The 23,197-nt window shown below is 36.3% G+C and overlaps 1 protein-coding gene across 1 annotated transcript in view; it reads left to right on the top strand.

Moving 5' to 3' along the window:
- Immp2l (inner mitochondrial membrane peptidase subunit 2) overlaps window positions 1-23,197 on the top strand; it is an 850,586-nt gene that overhangs the window by 29,827 nt on the left and 797,562 nt on the right. Inside the window, exon 3 of the mRNA XM_042684687.1 lies at window positions 10,880-11,016. Within this exon, the coding sequence (XP_042540621.1) occupies window positions 10,882-11,016 (135 nt within the window). The 5' untranslated portion in view covers window positions 10,880-10,881. The remainder of the gene's footprint in view (window positions 1-10,879; window positions 11,017-23,197) is intronic.

Genomic DNA, 23,197 nt, shown 5'->3' with positions numbered 1-23,197 from the left:
AAGGCCAGCATTCTACCACTTGTAGGTAGCCCAGTGGTAGAGTGCTTGCCTTGCATGCGTGAGGCCCTGGGTTTGATTCCTCTTCACCACATAAACAGAAAAAGCCAAAGTGACACTGTGGCTCAAGTGGTAGAGCGCTAGCTTTGAGCTGAAGAGATGAGGGACAGCCCCCAGGGCCTAGAGTTCAGGCCCCAAGACTGACTGGAAAAAAAAAAAAGGAAGAGTGTTGGGGTGTGGCTTTATTGCTTTCTTGTTAGAAGGATTGGAGTCCCTAAGTCTAATCTCTAGTACTGCCCCTTCCTGCAAAAAAGAAAAGAAAGAGCTGGGCGCTGGGCACCTGTGGCTCATCCTTGTAATCCTAGCTACTCAGGAGGCTGAGATCTGAGGATCATGGTTCAAAGCCAGCCAGGGCAGGAAAGTCTGTGAGACTTGAATCTCCAATTAACCTCTAGAAAACGGGAAGTGGTGCTGTGGTTCAAGTAGTAGAGTGCTTGCCTTGAACTGAAGAGCTCAGGGACAGTGCCCAAGCCCAGAGTTCAAGCTCCATGATTGACCTCCCCCCTAAAAAAAAAAAAGAAAAAAAGAAAAGTTTATTGTATGGAGCTGGGATTTTTGCATGCTATGCACTCTACAACTGAACTATATCTCCAGGTATCTATTTTTTATAGCATGCTATGATTTAAATATGGTTTGTGTCTCTCTAAGCTCATACTGAAATATTATCCCCTGTGTAAGATATTAAGGAAGTGGATGATAGGTCTGTACTATGCTGTTTGAAATGAGCCTTAGGAACTGATTTGGATTCAATATTGTCATTGTCCATGACTGAACTCTGATGACTTTACAAGGTGAGGGAGGGAGACTAGAAGACACACATACATGCATGTTCCATGTCTCTTGCCACTTGAGGCCCTGTGCACCTCAGGTTCCTGTCAATAAGAAGGCTACCATCAGATGAGAACCCTACATCTTGCATTTCTAGAACCATGAGCCAACATAAATACATTTTGTTGTAGTAATGAAAAATGAATACTTAAGATGCTATCTAATGTTTTATATTATAATATAAAAAAAGATGACCCTGAAAACTGGTTTGATTGAGACTATGTACTTTTGGTTTCAGTGGAACCAAATTTGTTTTAGTTCATTAGTTATTTTTTCCTTGTGTCAGTCTCAATGTATCCAAGAGCTCCTTAACTTCACACATGGCTGAGTCCAATTTATAGGACCTTCTGAAAAAAAATTCATGGAAGACGTAGGAGACTGATCATGTGTTGTAATATTCTTGTTTCAAATGATGTTGTGTTCAGTCTTCCTGGAGAGGAGTTATAGCTTAGTCTATTTGTGGTTTTAATGTGTTGTCTAGCATTAAAATACAACTCAAACTCCAGGCACATATTTCAAGATGATGCTGGCCTATTCTACATCACACAGTCATCCCTTACTATAGTTGCTGAATACATACAAAAGAAGTAATATATATCTGTATCTATGATTATTCTATGTATTATCTCTGTATATTTATAGAGAATGATTCAGGAATTACATGTCAAATTTGTTTGGATTTCTGCCCTCATATTGTCAATATTCATAGTTTGATAGTTTCCCCTGTTTAACTTATTACTTGCTTGAAAAGTTTAATTTTCTAGAAGGTTGCTTTCCTTTTACTTTTAAATGTCCCACACCACATAACTGTTAGTGTTTGTGATTGGGAAGACCTGAGGTATATTTATCTATGTGCTTGTTATGGATAAGTGGCTGGTGACTTTGTATAGACTAAAATATAACCAGGCTCAAAAAGGATCTTAGATGAATTCATGAGTGATGAAACCATAATAGATTAGTATGTGAAAGAGAGGAGTTGACAGTAGGGGTTGCTATGTGGTTGAGGTCAATATCATCAAGAATCTTCCATGTATAGGTGCTGTAAGTCAGGTGGCAAATAAGATTTTAACCAAATCCAAAAGCTTATTGTAAAATATTCTGTTTAACTACTTGAGCAATGAGCCAGATGTGCTTAACTACTTAAGAAATAATATTCTTAGAAGCAATGCTTTACTCCTAAATGTCAGTTGTTAGAAGAACAAGGTTACTGATAAAAAAATTACTTCTTTTTTGCCATGGATGATTTTAAGCCTTTGTTATTATTGCTAAAAGAAAAAATAATTAGAGAAAGCTGAAGTATATAGGTGCTTATTATGTTGGCAATTTTAAACATTTAAAATATGGACGAGAGACTAGATCACCTGAACTCTTCTCTGGTAACTTCTAAAGGTAAGGAACTGCATTAACTTTACTCAAATGTGAATGACATGGAATTTTCAAGTTTTGATTTAGTGTGACTTGACGTAGAAAAGTTCTTTTCATTTTTTTCCTGCCCTGACTTGGTTCTTCAGGGGACAGTGGCAATGCTGTGAGCTGTAAAAATGAGAAGTGAAAGAGCAGACACTTTCAGATTTTATACTTAAAATGATCATTTACATAATTGGCACTGTTGTTAGTCACTTTCCTATTGCTATGATATCATACCTGAGAGAAACAATTTAAAAGGAGAAAAGATTCATTTTGGGTCATAACTAGTCATTTGACTAGTTATGGAGTCAGAGGAATTTGCCTGGGGCCCTTCCTGGGCACCATAGTGACTGCATGGAATAAGATTATATAAGAGAGCAGAGATTGGAAAATATAGGAGGCTCAGAATGCTGGGAAAGTGAGTTTATTTACTTATTTATTTAAAAATTTTTAAATTTTATTGTACAGGTGATGTACAGAGGGGCTAGTTACATGTTAGGTAATGAATACATTTCCTTTTGAACAGTATCAATCCCTCTTTCATTCTCTCTCAGTTTTTCCTCTCCCTACATTCCTCCTCCCCAAGTTGTATAGTTTATTTCCAACATAGTTTCTAGTGAGTATCAGTGCTGAATCGGTTCACCCTTAGTCTCATCATTTCTATGCTTCTCCTTCCTTTCCCCAAATCAGATAGACTTATATACAAGACAAAGAGTATAGAAATCAAAAACAGGGACAAAAGGGAATAAATCAAAGGAGGAAAGAAAAAAGAAAAGAACCACAAACAGTACAATAAGAAACTGTTTTCATTTCTTGGAGTTCATTTTGATAAGCATCATTTTATATGGTCATATGCATAGTTATTGAGCCCTTGTGATCCTCTCTTAAGAGTATCTTTTGTTCTCAGAATGTGAATGTTTAGAGTGCTGTTTAATGAATCATGTCCAAGTGTAATTATTTGTCTTTTACTATCTGTTGGGTTTATTTGCAGAATTATAGGCACATTCTAATTATTACAAATGCAGCCTCTGTTGGCTTACTTTGCTTAGTATAATTTTTTTTCCAGGTTTTTCCATTTCCTTACTAAGTGTGGATGGAAGCATAGAATTCCATTGTATATATTACTTTATCCAGTCAATCACTATGGAGTTTCTGGGTTGTTTCCATGTCTTGGTATGGTAAAAAAATAATGCTGCAGTGAACATGGTTATGCTGATGGCTTTAGTGTGGCCTTGTTTGTGGTCATTTGGCTACGTGTCCAAGAGTGGGATTGCTGAGTCATAGGGAAGCTTTATATTTGGTCTTTTAAGGAATCTCCATGCTGCTTTCTAGAGTGATAAGTGTACAGAGAATATGAATTTAATGCAATTCATGTTTTTTTTTTCCTATTCTTTGTTTATATTTTACTAATGCATGCTATGTTGTTTCTGGGATAGCTTCAAATTTTTATATTCAAATGCAAGAATTCCCCGTTTCTATCCTGCATGAATTCCTAGCTAGTTTATTAAAGGTCCATGTACACACAGCACAAACAGCAAAGAGAACACATTGTTCTTTCCTTTTGGGATCTTAGTATAAAAGTAACAAACACTTGACAGAAGTTCCTGAAGTTTCTAAAACCCCGTTGGATTCCTTCCCAACTCCAATTGGGGGCATACGAACATTGTAGTCAGTTAAATATGTTGATTACTACCTGAACAGGGAGGGATTTTACTCAGTGTTTTTGTTGTCCTTACAGTAACAGAGAGACTGGATTGAGAAAGTATGACTTGTTTGCCATGATGGGAAGTCTAGTGTTACACTGTATTTTCTATATACCTTAGCCCATTTAAGTGTTAGAAGTTAACAAAAGTTCACAAAAGAAATTAGTCATCGTGTCCCTTCTTATCACTAAAAAATAATCACAGTTAAAGTTTTGATCTGCTTGCTTTTTTTCTTCACAGTTGACATTAATAATTACACAGATGATGCATGGTATCATGGTCAAAGCAATAATAAAAATGACATTCCTTTAAAATACTTGTATTTATGCGTATACATTTATATAGAGAATATGAAGTACTGTTTAGTTTTTAAACGGTATTGCATCGTATGCCTTTATATCTTCTGCTCTTACTAATTGTGCTTGCCACTCAATAAATAAGTGCTCTCTGAGTTAAAATTAATAGTTACTTTTGCATATGCTTCATGCAAAATGAACTTGTTTTGGCTTAAGTAACCATGCTGTGTTTTTGACCTTAGTTTTTCATATATGCTGCTCTTTTTGCCTAAATTTGGAGATCTCACCTCGAAATTCTATTTCTTTGGAGGCTTTCCTTGACAGTCTTCAGATGGACAGAACTTGTGCTTGGACTCTTTTGCTGCAGGGCCATCACCCTTTTTATTTAAAATTTTTTAGTTAATTAATTAATTTGTTGGTCCTGGAGCTTGAACTCAGGGCCTGGGCACTGTCTTTGAGCTAGCGTTGTACTACTAGAGCCACAGCACTGCTTCTGGCCTTTTCTGTTTATATGGTACTGAGGAGTTGAACCCAGGGCTTCATGTATGCTAGTCAAACACTCTACCACTAAGCCACATTCCCAGCCCCCATCACCCTTTTTAATGCTTGTCTCCTCTGGAAAAATGTTTCAGGGCAGTCTTCCTTGATGCATGGTATTTCTTTGAGGACATAGAACATATCTGCTTGTTTTCTGCTTTGTGTGTACTCTATAAGGCTAACTAATAGTATTAGACTAAACAAAAGTTTGAGGAATTGAATTATGAGCTTCTTTTGTGTGTGTATGTGCTTTGGAATATATTCCCAGGTAATGACAAAATACAGGTGCTCTGACAGGTCAAGTACTTCCTCTTGACATTTTCTTCTCTGACCTCCTTCCCCTCCCTGCCATTGCCCATTAATTTCCAGATGCTATCAATTTAACCTCCAAAATATTTATGTTAGATTTGTCCATTTAAAGCCATTTCCAGTATTGCTTAGGCTAATCTACTATCATTTCGTATCTTGGGCTACTAGAATAATCTATTTTATGTCCATTTTTGCTCTGTCCAGCCATTCACTTAGATATATAATTATGATCATTCCCATTTGTTAAAAACAAACAGGGGCTGGGAATGTGGCTTAGTGGTATAGTGCTTGCCTAGCATGCATGGAGTCCTGAGTTCGATTCCTCAGTACTACATAAACAGAAAAAGAGGGAAGTGGTGCTGTGGTCAAGTGGTAGAGTGCTAGTCTTGAGCCAAAGAAGCTCAGGGATAGTGCCCAGGCCCTGAGTTCAAGGCCCAGGACTGGAAAAATTAAAAATAACAGCAGCAGTAGCAACAACAACAACAAAACTTCAGTCTTCACAAAATTTGTGAGTTCTTAGCTGCTCTGGTTCTTAAATTGGTTCCTCCCATTCATATGCCCCCATGTGCTCCCATTTACCCACTTTTTCCATCATAGCATAGTCATTCCTGATACATGAGACCTTAGGAAGTTGCTACTGTCTGAAATACCTTTCCTGACCTCACAAACCCTCATCTAAGCTTACTGATGTTTTTGTTCAATCTCCTTTTCAGAGACCTTGACTTTTCTGTGTCTCTCTCAGAGCACTTTATATAACCTGATTTAGATGTATTTGATTATTCCATTGATCTTTGCCATTGATTATAAGAATTCATGAAAGCAGAGATAAAGTCTGGCTTTGATCACTATTGTATGATCTCTGGTGCCTACCACTGGCTTCTGGAAGTCCCTTCATATATACTGGTTGTGAGAATGAATGATACAGGAGATGAATGAATTGGTGGATGATTGAACTTCCCCATAGGAACAAAGACATAGTCCCCTGCCCATCATTTTGTACTGTTTATTTTCTGAACAGGTTTGTTCTTCAGATACTTTCTTTTTAATCCAGTAAAGGGACAAACTGAAGGTGTACTAAGACATTCAGGGTGGTAATTCTTCCCTACCTTTCTCTTATTCCCATTTTGAGAAAGTAATAAGCCTGTGAGAGTGAGTAATGATTCTGACCTTTAATCACCCAACTAGCAGCATTTTCTATTTGCTTGATTAAGCAAATCACCTAGGAAGTTAGATTTTGAAGATCTGGCTGGGAGTAAGGGTCTGCATTTATAATCATGTCAATTAAGACAGGCTTAGGAAACATTGCCCTGGAATTGTTATCTGAGAGTGGCCTATGATTTTAACATCAGTGTGGACCACTGAAATAAACTTGATAATCTAACTGGTAAATGGGGAAGTAATGTTTAGTTTAGAGCTGTTTCTTTTCTCTTGTACATAGTAGCTAAGTATAGATTTTTTCCTATGTACATGAAACAATAATTTGCAGATTCATATATTACTATCTGTAATCTTTGGATTTATTCATTTATTTGTATTTTGGGAAACCCTGAAAATGAACATTGTGAGAGTCATGAAACTTATTTAAAGCATGATATTTGACTGGTAGAACTTTTAGTCAGAATTATTTTCAGAGAGATTAAGCTAATGAAATCTAATGTTGAGGAAAATTCGTATTTTTTTGCATCCTGAAAGTACTGATCCTATAAATATGCCAGAATTATTAGTTTGTTGCCAAGTCACGGAGAAGATAAGTGGGACTTTTGTAAATCAGTCCATTTGGAAAAATATATTAAATATCTATGGAGATGTATGAAATGAGTTAGTAAAAGTATTTTGGTTCTAAGTGAAAGATGTCACTGATGAGAAATTAGTTTGATTTAGGGGCGCCATGGAAAGTTTGGTATGAATGAATGAAACATGTCAAGCAAGCATCCTGTCTTAGGATACCCTGGTTGAAGCTGCTTGTGGAAACATATAGCACCTTAGGCCAAAAATATTTCTTCGGTACCAGATGTGAGGACTTCTAAACAATTTTACTTAAGATTACAGTTTGACAGCTGAGTTGGAATGAAAACATGATTTTAAATTGCTTATTTTCTAAAGTTAGTCTGCAGTAACATTTTTTTCAGTTTGATATAAAAGATTATAGGTTTGGGTAAATGTTAGGATATGTGTAATATATTTTGAAAAGTCTTACTGGTCTTTATTCTTTACCATTCATACATGTTACCTCCAAACTAACTACTTTAGATTATTATATTTCACCCTATGATATAAAGATTTTAGAGGGAATTAGAGATTGGGATATTCATAGGTCAGTTTAGATAAAACTATAAGTCAAGTGGTCCATAAAAATTAATTTATTGATTTGCAAGTAGCAGTGTTATACAAAAAGAAAACAAGCAGCTAAAATTATCCTCTATTATTTAATAATGGTGTTGTTTTGTGGAACCTTCCTATTACTACTGTCTTCCTTCCTATAGTGTGTGTGTATTAGTGACTCCTGGGCTATTATATAAAACTTTGTTCATGTGTCATATCGTGTAAAAAGTTAGAAATCCATTGTTCTTGATTATAACTCAGGCAGATTTCTCACTCTGTCAAGGTCTTCTTCACTACCATGTAGCCCTGTCTTGTATGTGGCTTCTAAAGGAAGAATTTCATCAAAATAAAGTGAGAGGTGTAGTCTCTCATAAGAAACTCTTTGAAAGTGGTTCTATAGCTATCACAATTTATGTCATGTGATAGTGAAATGATTTCTTCATATGCTCCCCTTGTTTTGCAGTTCCAGGTTAAATAGACAACACACTGAGTAACATCTTTAGAAATTAATGCTTGAGAAAGAATCTTGAGTATAGTTCTGCTAGGAGTGTATGAGTGTATTTATTTATCTAATACATTTTTGTGATACCAGGGTTTGAATCCATTGCCTTACATATATTAAACAAACACTCTACCATTTGAGTCAGCCTATTTCTGCTTTTTAGTGATTACTAAGTGCTAAATATTGTTTTTCTTTTCACTTCTGTCTACCATTCTTTATCATCATGAATATATTTCTTAATCTTTTCCCTTTGTTTCATAGTTCTTATTTTTCTTTCATTTTTTTAATATGAATATTGTCACAATACTACTCTTATTGATAGTGTGACACTTAAGTCTGTACACTTAAAAAAGGAAGCCTAGAATACTGTGCTGTTCTATACATTTTTGATTGATGCTTGGTATGGTTGCTGTTTTTAAACCTTCTGGACCAGCTTTCAAGAGGACAAGAAATTTTAGATCATTTGGAAGCAAAATGAATGGTGGGTTTAGGGCTGAAGAAGTTTGGTGATAGTGTTATATAACTGTTTAGCCTAATCTGATCTAGTCTCTCACTTTAAATAAAGAGAAGTCAAGAGTCTATTAGACTCTGTCTCACTTCCTCCCTATTTATCTACTCCCTCCTGTCTTGTGTAAGACAGCCAACAAAATGATGATTTACATTTCCTAGCCAGGAGTATTATCCACCTGTAGGACTTTGTTTGGCCCCATTTGGCCCAACTGGATCCCTCACTGTTTAACTTTTCATTGTATAAGATAGTTAAGGTAAGCCGGTGCCTGTGGCTCATGCCTGTAATCCTAGCTACTCAGGAGGCTGAGATCTGAGGATCACAGTTCAAAGCCAGCCCGGTAGGAAAGTCCATGAGACTCTTACCTCCAATAAACCACTAGAAAACTGGAAGTAGTGCTGTGGCTCAAGCGGTAGAGCGCTGGCCTTGAGCTGAAGAGCTGAGGAACAGCGCCCAAGCCCAGAGTTCAAGCCCCATGACAGACCTCCTCCCCCCTCCCCCCCCAAAAAAGATAGTTAAGGTATCTCTTGATTCCTAGAAAGTTTGAAGAGTTGTCAAATGGTTACAGGGTTACAGATTGGAGATATATGTATTGAATTGTCATGCAATAGCTTCCTTTCCTGCTCCATCATATATTTCATTTTTGTCTTAATTAGGACCAATTTGGATAATATACTATTAGTCTGAAAGAAGACACAGCAGTTCTTGTCACAGCACCATCACGTCCTACCACCCTCTCTAAGAAGGATGTAGACTGTACATGTATTTACATTGTCAAGACAATGCAAGGGGCTTCCTTTATTCAGTGATCCTGAAAAAGGTATAGAAACCAGTTACACCTTAGGCATGACCTTCCCTCTCATCCATTAAGAAAGTAACAAGATGCGTGTTGTTCTTTTCTGTCTGCACAATCATAGCAAGGTTGTCCTACTAGAGACTGAGAGTGCTGGGGATACACCTGTGAGAAGTCTGAGAAAGTCCTAGGCACACCGTGATTAATCTGAGAGAAGTATAAAATCAGGCCAGAGCCAAATTTGTATTTTCCCACTTTAAAATGTAATTCTATAAAAATTAGCTGACTAAATCAAATTTTCACACTTGTGATTGGTTCAGACAAAGAAGCAAGTGCCATCAAACTAGTTTTCTGGCTTTCACAGGTAATATCAGAAGTACCAGTGTGAGAGCGGCCCATACAGGATAGTCAAGTGACCCATAGTGTGTGGAACTAGGATTCTCCTATTTTGTTGCTTTATTATTTTTAACGAACATTAGTCTTAAAGCTTGAGATGGCTGCTCCTACTGGTACTCAGTTTTTCCAAGCCAAATCATGATTTGTTAACCATCAGATGCAGAGCCAAGTAACCACACCAGAAGAGAGAAGACTTCATTCAGTGGCCTGTGAATGGTAGAAAATATAAGTTATACTCTCAGATCAATCACCCTTTTCTTAGTAGAGGAAAGAAATGAAGATCAGGCAGATTAATAAGTGAATGGACTATGTATGACTTTTCAAAGAAGATACTACTACATCTCCCAAGAATTCTGCTTCCCTTCCCTCTTCTACTTTGCCTTGCTTAGCCAGTTCCTGGTATTGTCATGGTGCTGGTGGGGGAGGGAGACATACTATAATGCAGTGGTAATGGAACTAGAGGAGCAACCAATAATCAAACCAGCAGAACATCATCTTCACAGCGTGTCATAAACCAGACATTCTCAGGGTATATACTGATCATGTAGGGGTTCTTGAATTAATGTTCAGGAAAAGGAAGCAAGGGGGAACAGTAGGGGAATGGATAACAGAAAATTTGACTGGTGGGCAGAGGTAATAAGACCATCATATTGTTATTTTATAGTAATAAAATAGAGAAGTGGGGTGTTTGTGAGGGCACAAAGTAGAAGTATGTTGTTCTGCTCGTATTTCATTGATCAGACCCAGTCACATGGACACGCTGTAAAAGGGCTGGGATATTTTTCAGCCAGGTAGGCACATGCCCTACCAAAATTTCTCTTAGAGCTGTGAGGCTCTGCAGCTCTACCATAATTGTAAGCAATAGGAAAAGATTTGCTTTTGGAGTGCTTATTGATAAATTGATGGATTTTCTACTGAAGTTGTTTGGTGGACTTGAGCTACTAAAAAGAATTAATGTGAACTAATCTTTTTCCCTTTGGGAGTATAAGTAAAATGTTATTCTAATGGTTACAGGGATTAGTGTGAAATATATCAGTTGCTGTTACGTATGTATGTATGTATGTATTATTTTGGTCCTGGGGATCAAATCAGGGCCTTGTGTATGCTAACCACATCTTCTATCACTGAGCTGCAGACTATCCCACTCTTACTTTTCTTAGGTTGTATGTAGTTCTCTCCTTTCTTGAGACTAATTTCTACTTCTTGTCTTTGTGTATCTAGGTATGGCACAGGCACAAGGCTGGGTGAAGAGATACTTCAAGGCCTTTTATAAAGGCTTCTTTGTGGCAGTGCCGGTGGCAGTGACTTTCTTGGATCGGGTTGCCTGTGTGGCAAGAGTGGAAGGAGCATCTATGCAGGTGAAAATGAATTTCATTTTTTTCTTTAGAGCACATGCTGTATTGCTTCTCAAGCACTTGAAATGAGTGCTCATTATTTGTATGCTGGGAATGGAGAGGTTTTAAAAGGCTTTAAACTAAAATTTCACTTTACTAAATTCATTCCCTTCTACCCTCTCTTCCGACAAAGTTTTACAATGTAACTGATACTGGACTTCACATTGCTATTACCAGGCTGACTGCAAGCATTGTATATTCCTGCTTGTAACTCCTGAGTGCTAGGATTAAAAGGCATGCTCCATTATGCCCAATCCTACATTTCTTTATAAGGCCTTAAATATTGTGCTATTATAATTGGAAGAGAGATGAATAGCAATAACTATCAAATAGTTTTCTGAGTTTGTAGTTTGATTTTTTTTTTCCTTAAGAATTGTAGAGGACTAAGTAAATTTTCTAAATGATACCATCTTCTGTAAAGAAATCCTTTTAGGATCAGATGTTATCGATTTGTCCTGTCCTTTCTGGGAACCAAAGTGATTGAAGGGAGAGAGATTCTTAGTAAAAGAGACAGATGTCAAATGGAGTCAGGGATGCCAAGCTTTTTTTTTTTTTTCTGCTTTGAATCTGCACATGCTTAGATTTTTTTAAAATAAGTTTTTTATTGTGAAAATTCTGTATGGAGAGGTTACAATCACATGAGCAAGGTAATGAGTACATTTCTTATCAAGCATTGTTGCCTCCTCCTTTGTTTTTTTAAAGGGTTTTTTGTGGTTTGTTTGTTTGTTTGTTTTTTTAACTGTATTTTTTTTTTTTGTTCTTTTTCTTTTTTGGTACTAGGGATCAAACCCAGGATATTGCACTTGCTAGGCAAGTGCTTTGCCACTGAGTTACATCCCAGCCCTGCATTAGATTTTTTGCATTATTCCTAGACCCCTTATTTCTAAGAAGTAAAATTTATTTCTCCAATATTTGTCTGGTATATTACATAGAATTCCCTTGGATACTGATTATAGGAAAATAGGTTGAATTTACTTGGGTATAAAAAGGGGTTTATTGAAACGCTTACTATGTTCCCCAAGGAGGGCAGGCTATGGCAGTTATCAGAGACATCTGGAACCAGGACTTAACTACTGCCAGAATGTACAGTCTTCTCTCTGTTTCTAAGTTGTGCTTGAGTCTGCATCTTGGCTAAGAGCTTTCAGATCAGCTTTCTGTGCATGGATGTTGACAACTTCCATGCCATAAGATGCACAGTTTCATCATAACCTGAGAGAGATCACTTCTTTTGCTTTATGATTTCAGTTTGAAAAATCCAAGTGACAAGGGCAAATTTGGGCTAATCACTGACAGAGAAAAGAAGAGACATTTTATTAGTTAGTTGGATTAGTCTGAGGTCTAATATTTCTTTTTGTTGTTGTTGTTGTTATTTATGGTAACAAACTGGTATTTTAAAGAAATTGATTCCTCATTGTTTCAGGAAATTTTCCCATATAAGATCAGATCAGCAGAATACAGAAACAATCATTTGGCCCCTAGAGACATTCCCCTCTTGGGATTTTCTCCTCTAGTAATTAGGAACTAAAGGGAATCCACTTTCCACACGTTGTTGACAAAGGAGGAGAGAGACTTTTGGTGGGTAACAGGTTGTGAATTAAGGGTGTGAGCACTTACATTGTCCCTATTAGTTTTTTTTCCTACTTTGGAAGACTGTGATGGTTTCAACTTTGATCATATTCTCTTATCTTTACCAATAGACAGATCAACTTTGGCTATCAGGCTTAGGTACTATGATTGGTCTAGCTTTCAACAGGTACAGGCTCTACCTCTGTTCTAGGTTGATTGATCAGTGAGAAAGTGAAGGCATCTATTTTAACTGCACTGTCTGTGAGAATTGGGGGTGAAGTACTGGTGATATTTCCCAAACGAAAGTGTACTTTTATTAATGGAATGGATATTCTGAAAAGAAAGGAAAGTGTACATTTGTTATGTTAGGTCTATGTTTTATGAATTTGACACCAACTGCAAGTACAACAGATTATTTCATTTGTGATTTCAGTAGGTAATATGTTATATGTGAAATTATTTAAAAGCAGAATGATGAAATAAAATTTGAAGAGTAGTAACATTTTAGTGTATTTGAAAACATCATGGTGATGTATAGCTTTGATGAACTGCACAAGTGTAGACCATAGGTTGTGTTGAATTTTTGAATATTGGAATAAATTCTTGTCTTTAAATTTTCCCAGTTGAGCCAGATTCCAAAGGCTCTTTACTTAGTGTACACACACACACATGCGCACGCGCGCACGCACACACACACACACACACACATATAGCAGTTCTTTGCTTAAGTTATTATGTTTTCCTGTACTAATTTACAACTCATTAAGTATCTAAATAGAAGAATGGGATGATCAAACATTGGGAGTCTCAGGGAGTTGAAGGTAAGTCATACATGAAGCTAAAAGTTTTAATGATACAATGATTAATTCAACGGAAAATAGTATTCAGTCTATGAAACGTTTTATTTTTGCATAAAGCTGTATAGGTGCAGCCATTTTACTGGATGAGCTCTCCCCTTTGCAATGCTCGGCACACAATGAATACTGGCACAAATTGCTGGTTAATGATTATTCATATTGACCTATTCCCCTCTGGTGCACATGAATCATTTCTACTGGTTGTTGAAAGGTTACCTACGAAAGTAGATGCACTTTTTTTAAAAAAATAGAAGCACCATATTACACGGCATTAATTTAATTCAGGAAATGAAGACTGATATTGCATACAGTTGAAACTACAGAGGGAATTTATGTAGGTGGAATGCAATTATTCAAATTAGAACTTCAATGGCTTACAGAGGCTTTTAGAGTAAAAGGGTGCCCTAGGAATAGTTTAATGACCTCACACCAAAGTTTTAGATTTTTTTTTGAGTGAGAATGCCTGCAGCAGGGTCACTGGTTCTGATAGAAGGTGTATGCTTCCTGCATTTAAAATTGAGATTTAAAATTTTATAAAGCAAGTGAGAGGAATAATTTTAAGTACCATTATCTTATTATTATTGCAATTGCTTTGTATTTTTTATGTAGTCTACCATTTCCCATTTGCGATTTTGCACAGCCCGGGGGAAAATACTTGAAAACATCACCGTACTATACTATCTCTGTAACTCAGACTTCTGATATATTTATGCAGCATAGATTTAAAAAAAATTAGGGAATATGAGGGAGAATAGAATTTATTCTGCATTTGAGGTGTTTGTTCACGAACAATATATTCATTGATTTGAAATTGTCTTGACACTCAGCTACCTATGTATGAGACTACAAAAACTGGTTTGTAATAAACCGCTTAGACTCCCACCTAACTCTCTGCAGCCATTACCTTGTTTCCTGCTGAGTTTAAAATTAAAAGTTCTGTCAAAAATGTAAACAAAGAGGCTCTTTTCCTTTTTCAGCCTCTTTCTGTTTTTAAATATTTAAACATACAGTAGACTACATAATACACCCTCCTCATTGTTGATTGTAACTGTTATTTCGACATTCTTAGAAGCTTCATACACACTCTCAAGGAACGAGGTATATTGTGATTTATACACTAGCATTTAAGGTCCAGTTAGGGAGTTTTATATTACCTGCTGAATTTGCCCTTCCTAGATGCTGGGAAGTACCTGGCACACATCACCTTCTGTGCTGACTCCTCTATGTTCTGGCTCTCTTTAGTCAGCTGAGGCCAACTTTGAAGGAAGCCAGGATTTAATGCCATATGGGTTTACTTGTGTGCTTTCCTTCCAAATTACCTTTGGTGCTGAAATCTCACTTGAGGAGTTTACCCCTTAGGATGTTAGAGGCTTTATGTAGTTTCATAACCTATTATTAACAGATTATTCAGATAGATTAGTTTGTACTTATAGCAGCAAACATATGCTATTCTGAAGCAGTTGGTGAGTAATAACTTTATAATGTTCCTTCATGGATTTTTCCCTTACTTCCCATGAGAGTAACTATACACTTCTATTTCATATAGCTAGGGTTATATCTGTTATTTAAATACTGGGTTTATTACAGCTTTTAAAAATGTCACCAGGCTGAGCATGCTGGTAACAGACTTGTAATCCCAACACTAAGGAGGCTAAATTAGGAAGGAGGATCATGATTTTGAGGCTAGTGTGGACTATACAGCAAGGTTCCATCCCCATAAAAAAAAAGGAATCAAGTGAAGAAGTAAATAAAAAAAATGAAATAATTTGAAGTAATTTTAGATTTACACAAAAGTTATAAGTAGTGTAGAGAACTCCCTGAGTTTTCTACCCAGATATATCACTGCTCAATATTTTGCCACATTTATTTTCGCTCAACTCTTCTCTTTGTGGATTTACTTCCCTTCCTCCCTCCCTCATTCCCTCTCCTTCTGTATCTTTATCTCTATATGTGTATATGTACACATATGTATATATATACAGATGTATGCACACATACACACATATATGTATGAATATATACATGTAAACATTTCCTATGGTTTATTTGACAGTAGTTTGCATATATCATGCCTCTTTCACATTAAATATTTCCATGCAGGCTTTCTAGGATTATAGTAGCAATAGAATGGCACATTTATGCTTATTTTAAAAATGATACCAAACTACATGTTTTAGCCTTGAGAATGCTCCCCACCCCCACCCAGAAAGTGACTTTGGAAAGGCAAGGCAGAGCCGGGTGAACAGTTTAGAACTGGCTCATTTGAATATTTCTTTCTCCTCTCCCTATCTCCCTCCCTCTCTTTCTTGCTTCTCTCTCTCTCTTAATTTTTCTTGTTTTTTCTTTTTATGTCAGTAGTGAGGCTTGATCTCTGGGCCTGGGTACTGTCCCTGAGCTCTTCAGCTCAAGGCCAATGCTGTACCACTTGAGTCACAGCACCATTTCTGGTTTTCTGGTAGTTAATTGGAGATAAGAGTCTCATGGACTTTCCTGCCTGGGCTGGCTTTGAACCACGATCCTCACATCTCAGCCTCCTGAGCAGGATTACAGGCATGAGCTAGCAGTGCTTGGCTTTGCTTCTCTCTCTTCCTCCTTCCCTCCCTCTTTCCCTCTTTTCCTTCCTTTGGCAGTACTAGGATTTGAAGTAGGGGCCTAATACTTGCTACCATTTGAGCTATGCCTTTAGACAAGCTTTTTACTGGTTGTTTTGGAGACAGAATCTTGAGAATCTTTACTGCCTAGACTGGCATCGAACTGTTATCCTCTAGATCTCAGCCTCCTGAGTTAAATAGGCAAGTTTGAATAGTTTTTGAGCAGTGGTTACTAATTGCCTAGTAGCTGGCCTTGTGCATGTGGAATCTTGGTTCTTGAACTATAATGCCAGAAGGACAGGGCATGGCTCAGGACTGGTTTGTTTACATACCATAGGTATGCTTCTGAAGATGTCAAAAACACCATGATATATTGCTATATTGGTTATACCAGACTGACTTGGAGCTATAGCTCAGTGCTGAGGCCCATATCTAGAGAGTATTATAATATATATTATCTAGCATGGGAAAAGATCAAAATTCAAGGTTCTAAGTTTTCTACTTAGTGCTTATAGCTTTCATGCCACCATAAAATAGAGAAATTCCAAATGGTGCTCTTGTAAAATGGGGACTTCTGTGTGTATCCACAGTGCAGCAGAGGCTAAGATGCCCAGGGCATCTTAGATGCATAAGATCAAAAGAACCTGGTTTTCTGAATGACTGTGGAGTCAGTACACTCGTGTATGCCATGGAGCTTTTGGGATTCTTTTCATAGGCACTGAGGCTATTTTGACTGTATAACAAGACTCATTGCTAAATCTGCTCTTCTGTTTTATCGTATCTGTGTTCCCTTTAAGGCTATCCATAAGTTCTGTCTTCTTTTTTTTATAGCTTTTCTTAATTCTGTCATTCACATATCTGAAATCCTACAGTATTGTAAGTTTAACTTATGATTGTACAGTCTTTTCTCTTATCCTCTAGGTATTTCATAGATTAATGCTAAACCTACTTTGTTAGCTTTTTAAAAGAAAGGGATCATATTCCTCTCACCTACCCATTCACAGAGATGCTGAATAAATGCATATTAAATTTGTTCTTTGAAGCATTGAAGTACCTGAATAATTAAACTTTGCAGAGATATAAAATAGAACTATCATTGTTAAATTTTTTCTTAGACATTGAGGGCATTTCTGCCCTATTCTCCTGAAAACTTTTTATCTTCTTGATGAAGCCATCAATTTTTTTTATGGCAGACATTTCAACCCTCTTATGACTCATAATAACTAATACAGTTTTGCATTATACACACATATGCACAACTGAAACAAAAGTTTCATATAACAACACCTAAGCCATAATTATCATCATTATGTGTAATGCCCTCTGATATTTTCAGTTCTGGTTGCAACCCGATAAATTGATTCTATGACTCACTCATTGGTCATGACCTGTAGTTTAAAATGCTACTTTGTTGCTGGAGGGAGGCTTGAAAGGTTGAAGGAGCTCAAATTGAGCTATAACTAGGGAAGTGGAACATGTTAGCTTTTGATTCTATAATTTTACATGTGGGCTTGCCACAGGGCTTCAAGCAATATGTTCAGTATGAGGTATAAGAAGGCCATTTCTTCTTTGTGTAAGAAATTCCCTTTTCAGTCAATGTATTCCTTGGGGCTGTTTTTATCACCATTACTGGGAGGAGGGTATGTCTTAATTAAGATTCATGAGCAACATTTTAAGACCTAGGAACTTAAAATCATATCTTTAGTACTTTGAAATATTTATGTAGGATTGGAAAGGTGGCTCAGTGGTAGAATGCTTGCTACCTGAATGAGGCCCTGGGTTTGATTCCTCGGCACCACATAATTTCTTGAGCTTCTTCTATATTTTGGATAGTAGTCCTTTGTTGTATGTGATCCTGGTAACGGTCTTCTAATAGCTGTCTTTTTAGTTTAGTAACTATGTCCTTTGGTGTGCAGAAAGTTTTTATTTTGACGTAATTCCATTTGTGAAATCTCTCTCCTATCTGTTTTGCCCCTGGGGGGATTCTTTTCAAAAAGTTTCTTCCTGTGCCTATAAGTTCTAGTGTTTCTCCTATTGTCTCTTTCAGTAATTTCAAAGTTTCAGGTCTGATGTTGAGGTCTTGGACAACTTTGAGTTGATATTAGTGCCTGGTGACAAACAAGGATCCACTTTTAGTTTTCTGCATATGGATCCATAAGACATAGATTTGGAGTGATTGATGATTGAAGAAAAAAATAGTGGGGTTGTATCATAATGAAAACCTAAAATATAATGTTAATTTTGGGACCAGCTGGTTTTTGGGAGGCTGAAGAAATGATGAGAGGGTTGTTGTAGAGTCTGGACAAATGACAGGTATCTGCTAATAGAAATAATAAAGGTGGTAAGGGAGCTGTTGTTCGAGACTAAATGGTGGTGACTTGTGTTGAGACAACTTCCCGTCATCTGCAGGAATTTGGAAATAGAATATATACATAGTGAACTTTGGAATTGCACTGAGGAGGGAGATTTCTAGGCAGAGTATTGAAAGTGAGAGTTGCCTTTTTTTTTCAATTGTTTTCTTATAACTTTATATAAGTTGATAGAAAGAAGGAGATGAACTTAAGGCAGAAATGAGAAGAAACATAAGATGTCTAAGATTTTCTGGTGTAGAAAATATAACTAATTTTCATTTCCAATGTTTATGAGGGAAGATTCTCAGAGTAAGAAATGGCTTAGGGCAAAGATCAAATCTGTACTGAAAGACTTTTTACTAAGATATCAAAAAGATTTGAAGTGGTATTTAATAAGTTCTTCCAGTTAGATGAAACTGAGACTCTTAAGGATTTTGTGCCACAGCAGCCTTTGACACATTTGCAGTAAAGATCTCCTTTGGAAATACATGTTTGTAGTGTGTGTGTGTGTGTGTGTGTGTGTGCGTGCACACCCTCATGAGTGCTGGGCTAGGTGACAGTAGAATGAACCCCAATTAGATTAATGAGAAGTCTAAAAGTTCTAGGGGACTCAAATTAGTTTGTAAAGGGTTGCTCAGTTTTTGTTTTTTTAAAGGTCTTTGGCACAGAAATGGTGGGAAAAAAGGGTGAACTAATTCAGCAGTGATACTCACTAGACACTATGTTCTAAATGAACTATACAACTTGCGGGGGGGAGAAGGGTTGGGAGGAAAAAATACTGGGAGTAAACAAGGGAAGAGGTGACCCTATTCAAAAAGAAATGTACTCATTACTTGACTTATGTAACTCTAACATCTTTGTACATCACCTTTACTCTAGTTTCATGGGGGTTCAGGCATTTCACATTTTTAGAAAGATTAAGAATGGCTGGAAAGACAATAGAAGTGTAGAAAGCTATCAACGAGAGAACAATGTGTGAGTTCATTTTTTTAGAGAACTGTAAAAGAAAAGTAATAGCAGTATGTGAACATAGGAATTTTAAAATCTATATTGATGGCATTAATGAAAAAAATTCTTTGCCCTGGAAGCTAAGAAATAAAAATTAGAAACAAATAAAAAAGAAAAAGTCTTTGGTTTCCTAAATTATTGTGAAGAGAAACATTTCTATTTAAAAGCGATCTGGTCTTGGGCTGGAGGTGCAGCTTAAATGGTAGAATAGAGGGCCTGTCTAACAAGCATGAGGCTGAGGTATTTCAGTACAACAATAGCCCAAAGCCTATAGGCAGAGCCAAGAGTCATGAACAAAAGTAGAGAACAAGTTCAAGGAATAGAAAAGGCACCAAATGAAGGATATTCCTGAGGTAGAAGACCCTTAACTGTGTTTGCTCCTGGATTTTGTGAAGAACTATGTCTTACCTTTTTCCATTCTCTGTAGCTGGTTGAATATCAATAGATATGAAAGCAGGGCCTTGTTAGATGTTTACACATTGGAGCTTGTCCTCTTGGAACATAGCTTCCTTTATGAATGCAAGGTGCTTGAGTCATTCCAGCTAGAATGTCATCTTCTTAGCTAAGCATAGATGAAATTGTAGAATCATGAGCTAATAAATGATTTTTTTTTGTTTTAAGATTTGGAGTAGTTTGTTTTACGGCAATTAGATGAGTAATTTATGAACTATCTGATATAATACTTAGCAATTCCTTTGAACAGTTTGTTTTTCTACACATCTGAATCCCACAGTTCTAATAATTTTGATTCATGTAATTTGGGAGGACCATAGACCAAAATGTTTATTGCTGTTAGAATAAGGATTTTTTTTTTTTTTTGGTCAGCCATGGGGCTTGAACTCTGAGCCTCAGTGTTGTCCTTGAGCTCTTCAGCTCAAGGCGAACACTCTACCACTTAAGCCACAGTACCACTTCCAGTTTTCTGGTCATTAATTGTAGGTAAGAGTCTCATAGACTTTCCTGCCTAGGCTAGCTTCGAACTGTCAGTCTCAGATCTCAGCATCCTGAGTAGCTAGGATTACAAGTGTGAGCCACCGGTGCCTGGCTAGAATAATGATCTTAAAACAGTATGTTGCAGCATCAAGTTCAATAATGGAGGATATAAAACATATTGTATTACCTCTGCAGATTTGATCATAGATACTATCTGATTCATGTTACTAGATCGCTCATCACTGTATCTGTTGGTAAATTTGGACTTTGTGAGTAGTTTTCTTTTGAGAAAATCATCCTGGCAGCCTTCTTACAAACATTACTATTTGTTGAAACACTTCCTTTCACTTGCTCCACACCCTACTATGAACACTTACTTTTTAGATTATGGGCTTTTGATAGAAAAAATGGCTTCTTCTGTGTGAGAAGTATTGTTAATGAAAGAGAAAGCCTTCCCATGTAGCTGGTTTGTATTACCTCTAGCAGTTATGTCTTCTTGTTAATATTTAAAATTATCTATACAAGGTTTATTTTTCATCAGTTACATATGATTTATTTCTTAACATGATTAATTTCAAAATCTGTTTTATTACCTTGGAAACATCATGCACGTATTTAGTACTAGTGTTTTAAAGCCATTTAATCATTGGAATGAGTCAGAAAGTTTGTAGATTTTAATCTTGCAATTTAGTTGCAGTGATCTGAGTCAAGATGATGCACAAATAAGAAACAAGTTGCTAGAAAGGAAAATAATATTTTAAAATATTTGTTATAAAAGAATAAAAAATAATTTGCTTTTCCACTTAAAAGCCAACTCACTGCTTACTAGAGCTATTCCAATGCTGGATTTCAAATGGTGCTGTGGAGACAAAATAATAAATATAGCATGGTACTGGCACAAAACAGACATATAGACTAATGGAATACAACACAGGACATATAAATACATACAGCTACAGTCATATTATTTTTTGACAAAGGTGCAAAAACCATATGAGGGAGAAAAGACAGTCTTCAATAAAGTATTGGGAACAGTAGATATCCACATATAGAAGATTAACAACAGATCCCTATCTCTCACTCTGCACAAGAATCAGTTTAAAATGGAATAAAGATCTTAGTGTAAGACCAAAACTTTTGAAACTATTATAGGAAAATAGAAAAAAAAAACACTTGAAGATACAGGCATAGGCAAATGATCTTCTGGATAGGAAGTAATAGAAAGAATTGACAAATGGGATTGCAACATAATGAAAAACTTTTGCATATTTTAGAAAATAACTACCAGAATACAGAATAGAAAAAATCCCACTTATTAATCAAAGAATTAATAGCCAAAATATATAAAGCTCAAAAAATTAAATACTGAATTAACAAATAATAATATAAAATAATAGTATTACAAATAGTACAAAATAGGAAAATGAATAGACAGGTGTTTAATAAACAAATACATAATAAGTACGTGAAAACTGTTCAATACCTGTATTCATAAAAGAAATACAAATCAAAATGATGCTAGTTATAATGGCTATCATCAGGAAAATAAACAGCAACAAATGTTGTCAAAGAATACTGGGAAAAAGGAAGGTACAGTAGGCAATGCTGCTCAGTGAATGAATGGATCAAGAAAATGTGGTATAAAAGGCAAAAAAAAAGAAAAGAAAAAGAAAATGTGGTATATATGCATAAGGAAATTTTACTCATCTGTCAGAAAGAATAATTTTGTATTATTTGTAAAGAACTGGAAAGACCTGTAAAAATTATGTTAAGTGGATTTAATCAGGTATAGAGAGACAAAGGTTACTGTATATTTTCCCTCATATATAGAAGCTAGATTTAGCTTATACACTAATAAGTAAGTTATTAAGTGGTATACAAGTGTATAAAATGTATTCACTGGGGCTGGGAAGGTGGTAGAATGCTTGCCTTGCATGCATGAGGCCCTGGGTTCGATTCCTCAGCATCACATAAGCAGAAAAAGCCGGAAGTGGCGCTGTGGCTCAAGTGGTAGAGGGCTAACCTTGAGCTGAAGAGCTGAGGGACAGCGCCCAGGCCCAGAGTTCAGGCCCACAACCGACAAAAAAAAAAAAAAAATGTATTCACTGAAATATGGGAGACTCAAAGGAAAACTCATATAGTATAATTTCTTATAAAGGCAATGTTCAGCAAAATGAATACAAGGAAACGTGACTACTTGAATGAGGTGGGGTAGGGTTATGGGGAGTGGGATAGACAAATGAAACAGAGAAGGTGAAGGAGCTTTCAGTCAAGAATTCAATGTGTATTCTACAAAATTAAGAACGAGGGAAGGGTCAAGTAGTGAAAATGATGGAAGGGGTGACTGACATTGATCAAGATGTATTATATTCATAAACTGCTTTGTTAAATGCCACTTCCTTTGTACAACTACTTACAGATATTTAAACATTTTTTAAGGGAACTCTGTTCAATGGCACTTTCTTTGTACAACTACTTATAGATATTTAAATATTTTTTAAAGGAACTCTTCAGCACTGTTGATAGAAATATAATCAATGCAACCGCTAGGAAATCAGTTTAGAGGTTTCTCAGAAAAACCAAATTTAAAACTTCCATTCAATCCTTCTATACCATTCCTGGGCATATATAGAAAAGAATTTGTCAGCATAAAATAGAGACAGCTTCATATACATGTTTATAGTGACTCTGGTCAAAATAGTCAAATGTTGGAATCAGTATAAGTGTCACCTGTTGTATATATACACAATGGAATATAACTCAGCCATGGAGGGAATGAAATGTCATTGGCTGGAAAATAGATCTTCTAAAGATCAGGTTAAGTATTCTGTCAGATTGA

The sequence above is a fragment of the Dipodomys spectabilis genome, unplaced genomic scaffold (genome assembly GCF_019054845.1).
Source record: "Dipodomys spectabilis isolate Male_0828 unplaced genomic scaffold, ASM1905484v1 ptg000089l, whole genome shotgun sequence".
In the NCBI taxonomy this organism is placed as follows: Eukaryota; Metazoa; Chordata; class Mammalia; order Rodentia; family Heteromyidae; genus Dipodomys; species Dipodomys spectabilis.
The sequence above is the reverse complement of the archived record's forward strand: the minus strand, read 5'-3'. Positions and strand labels throughout refer to the sequence as shown.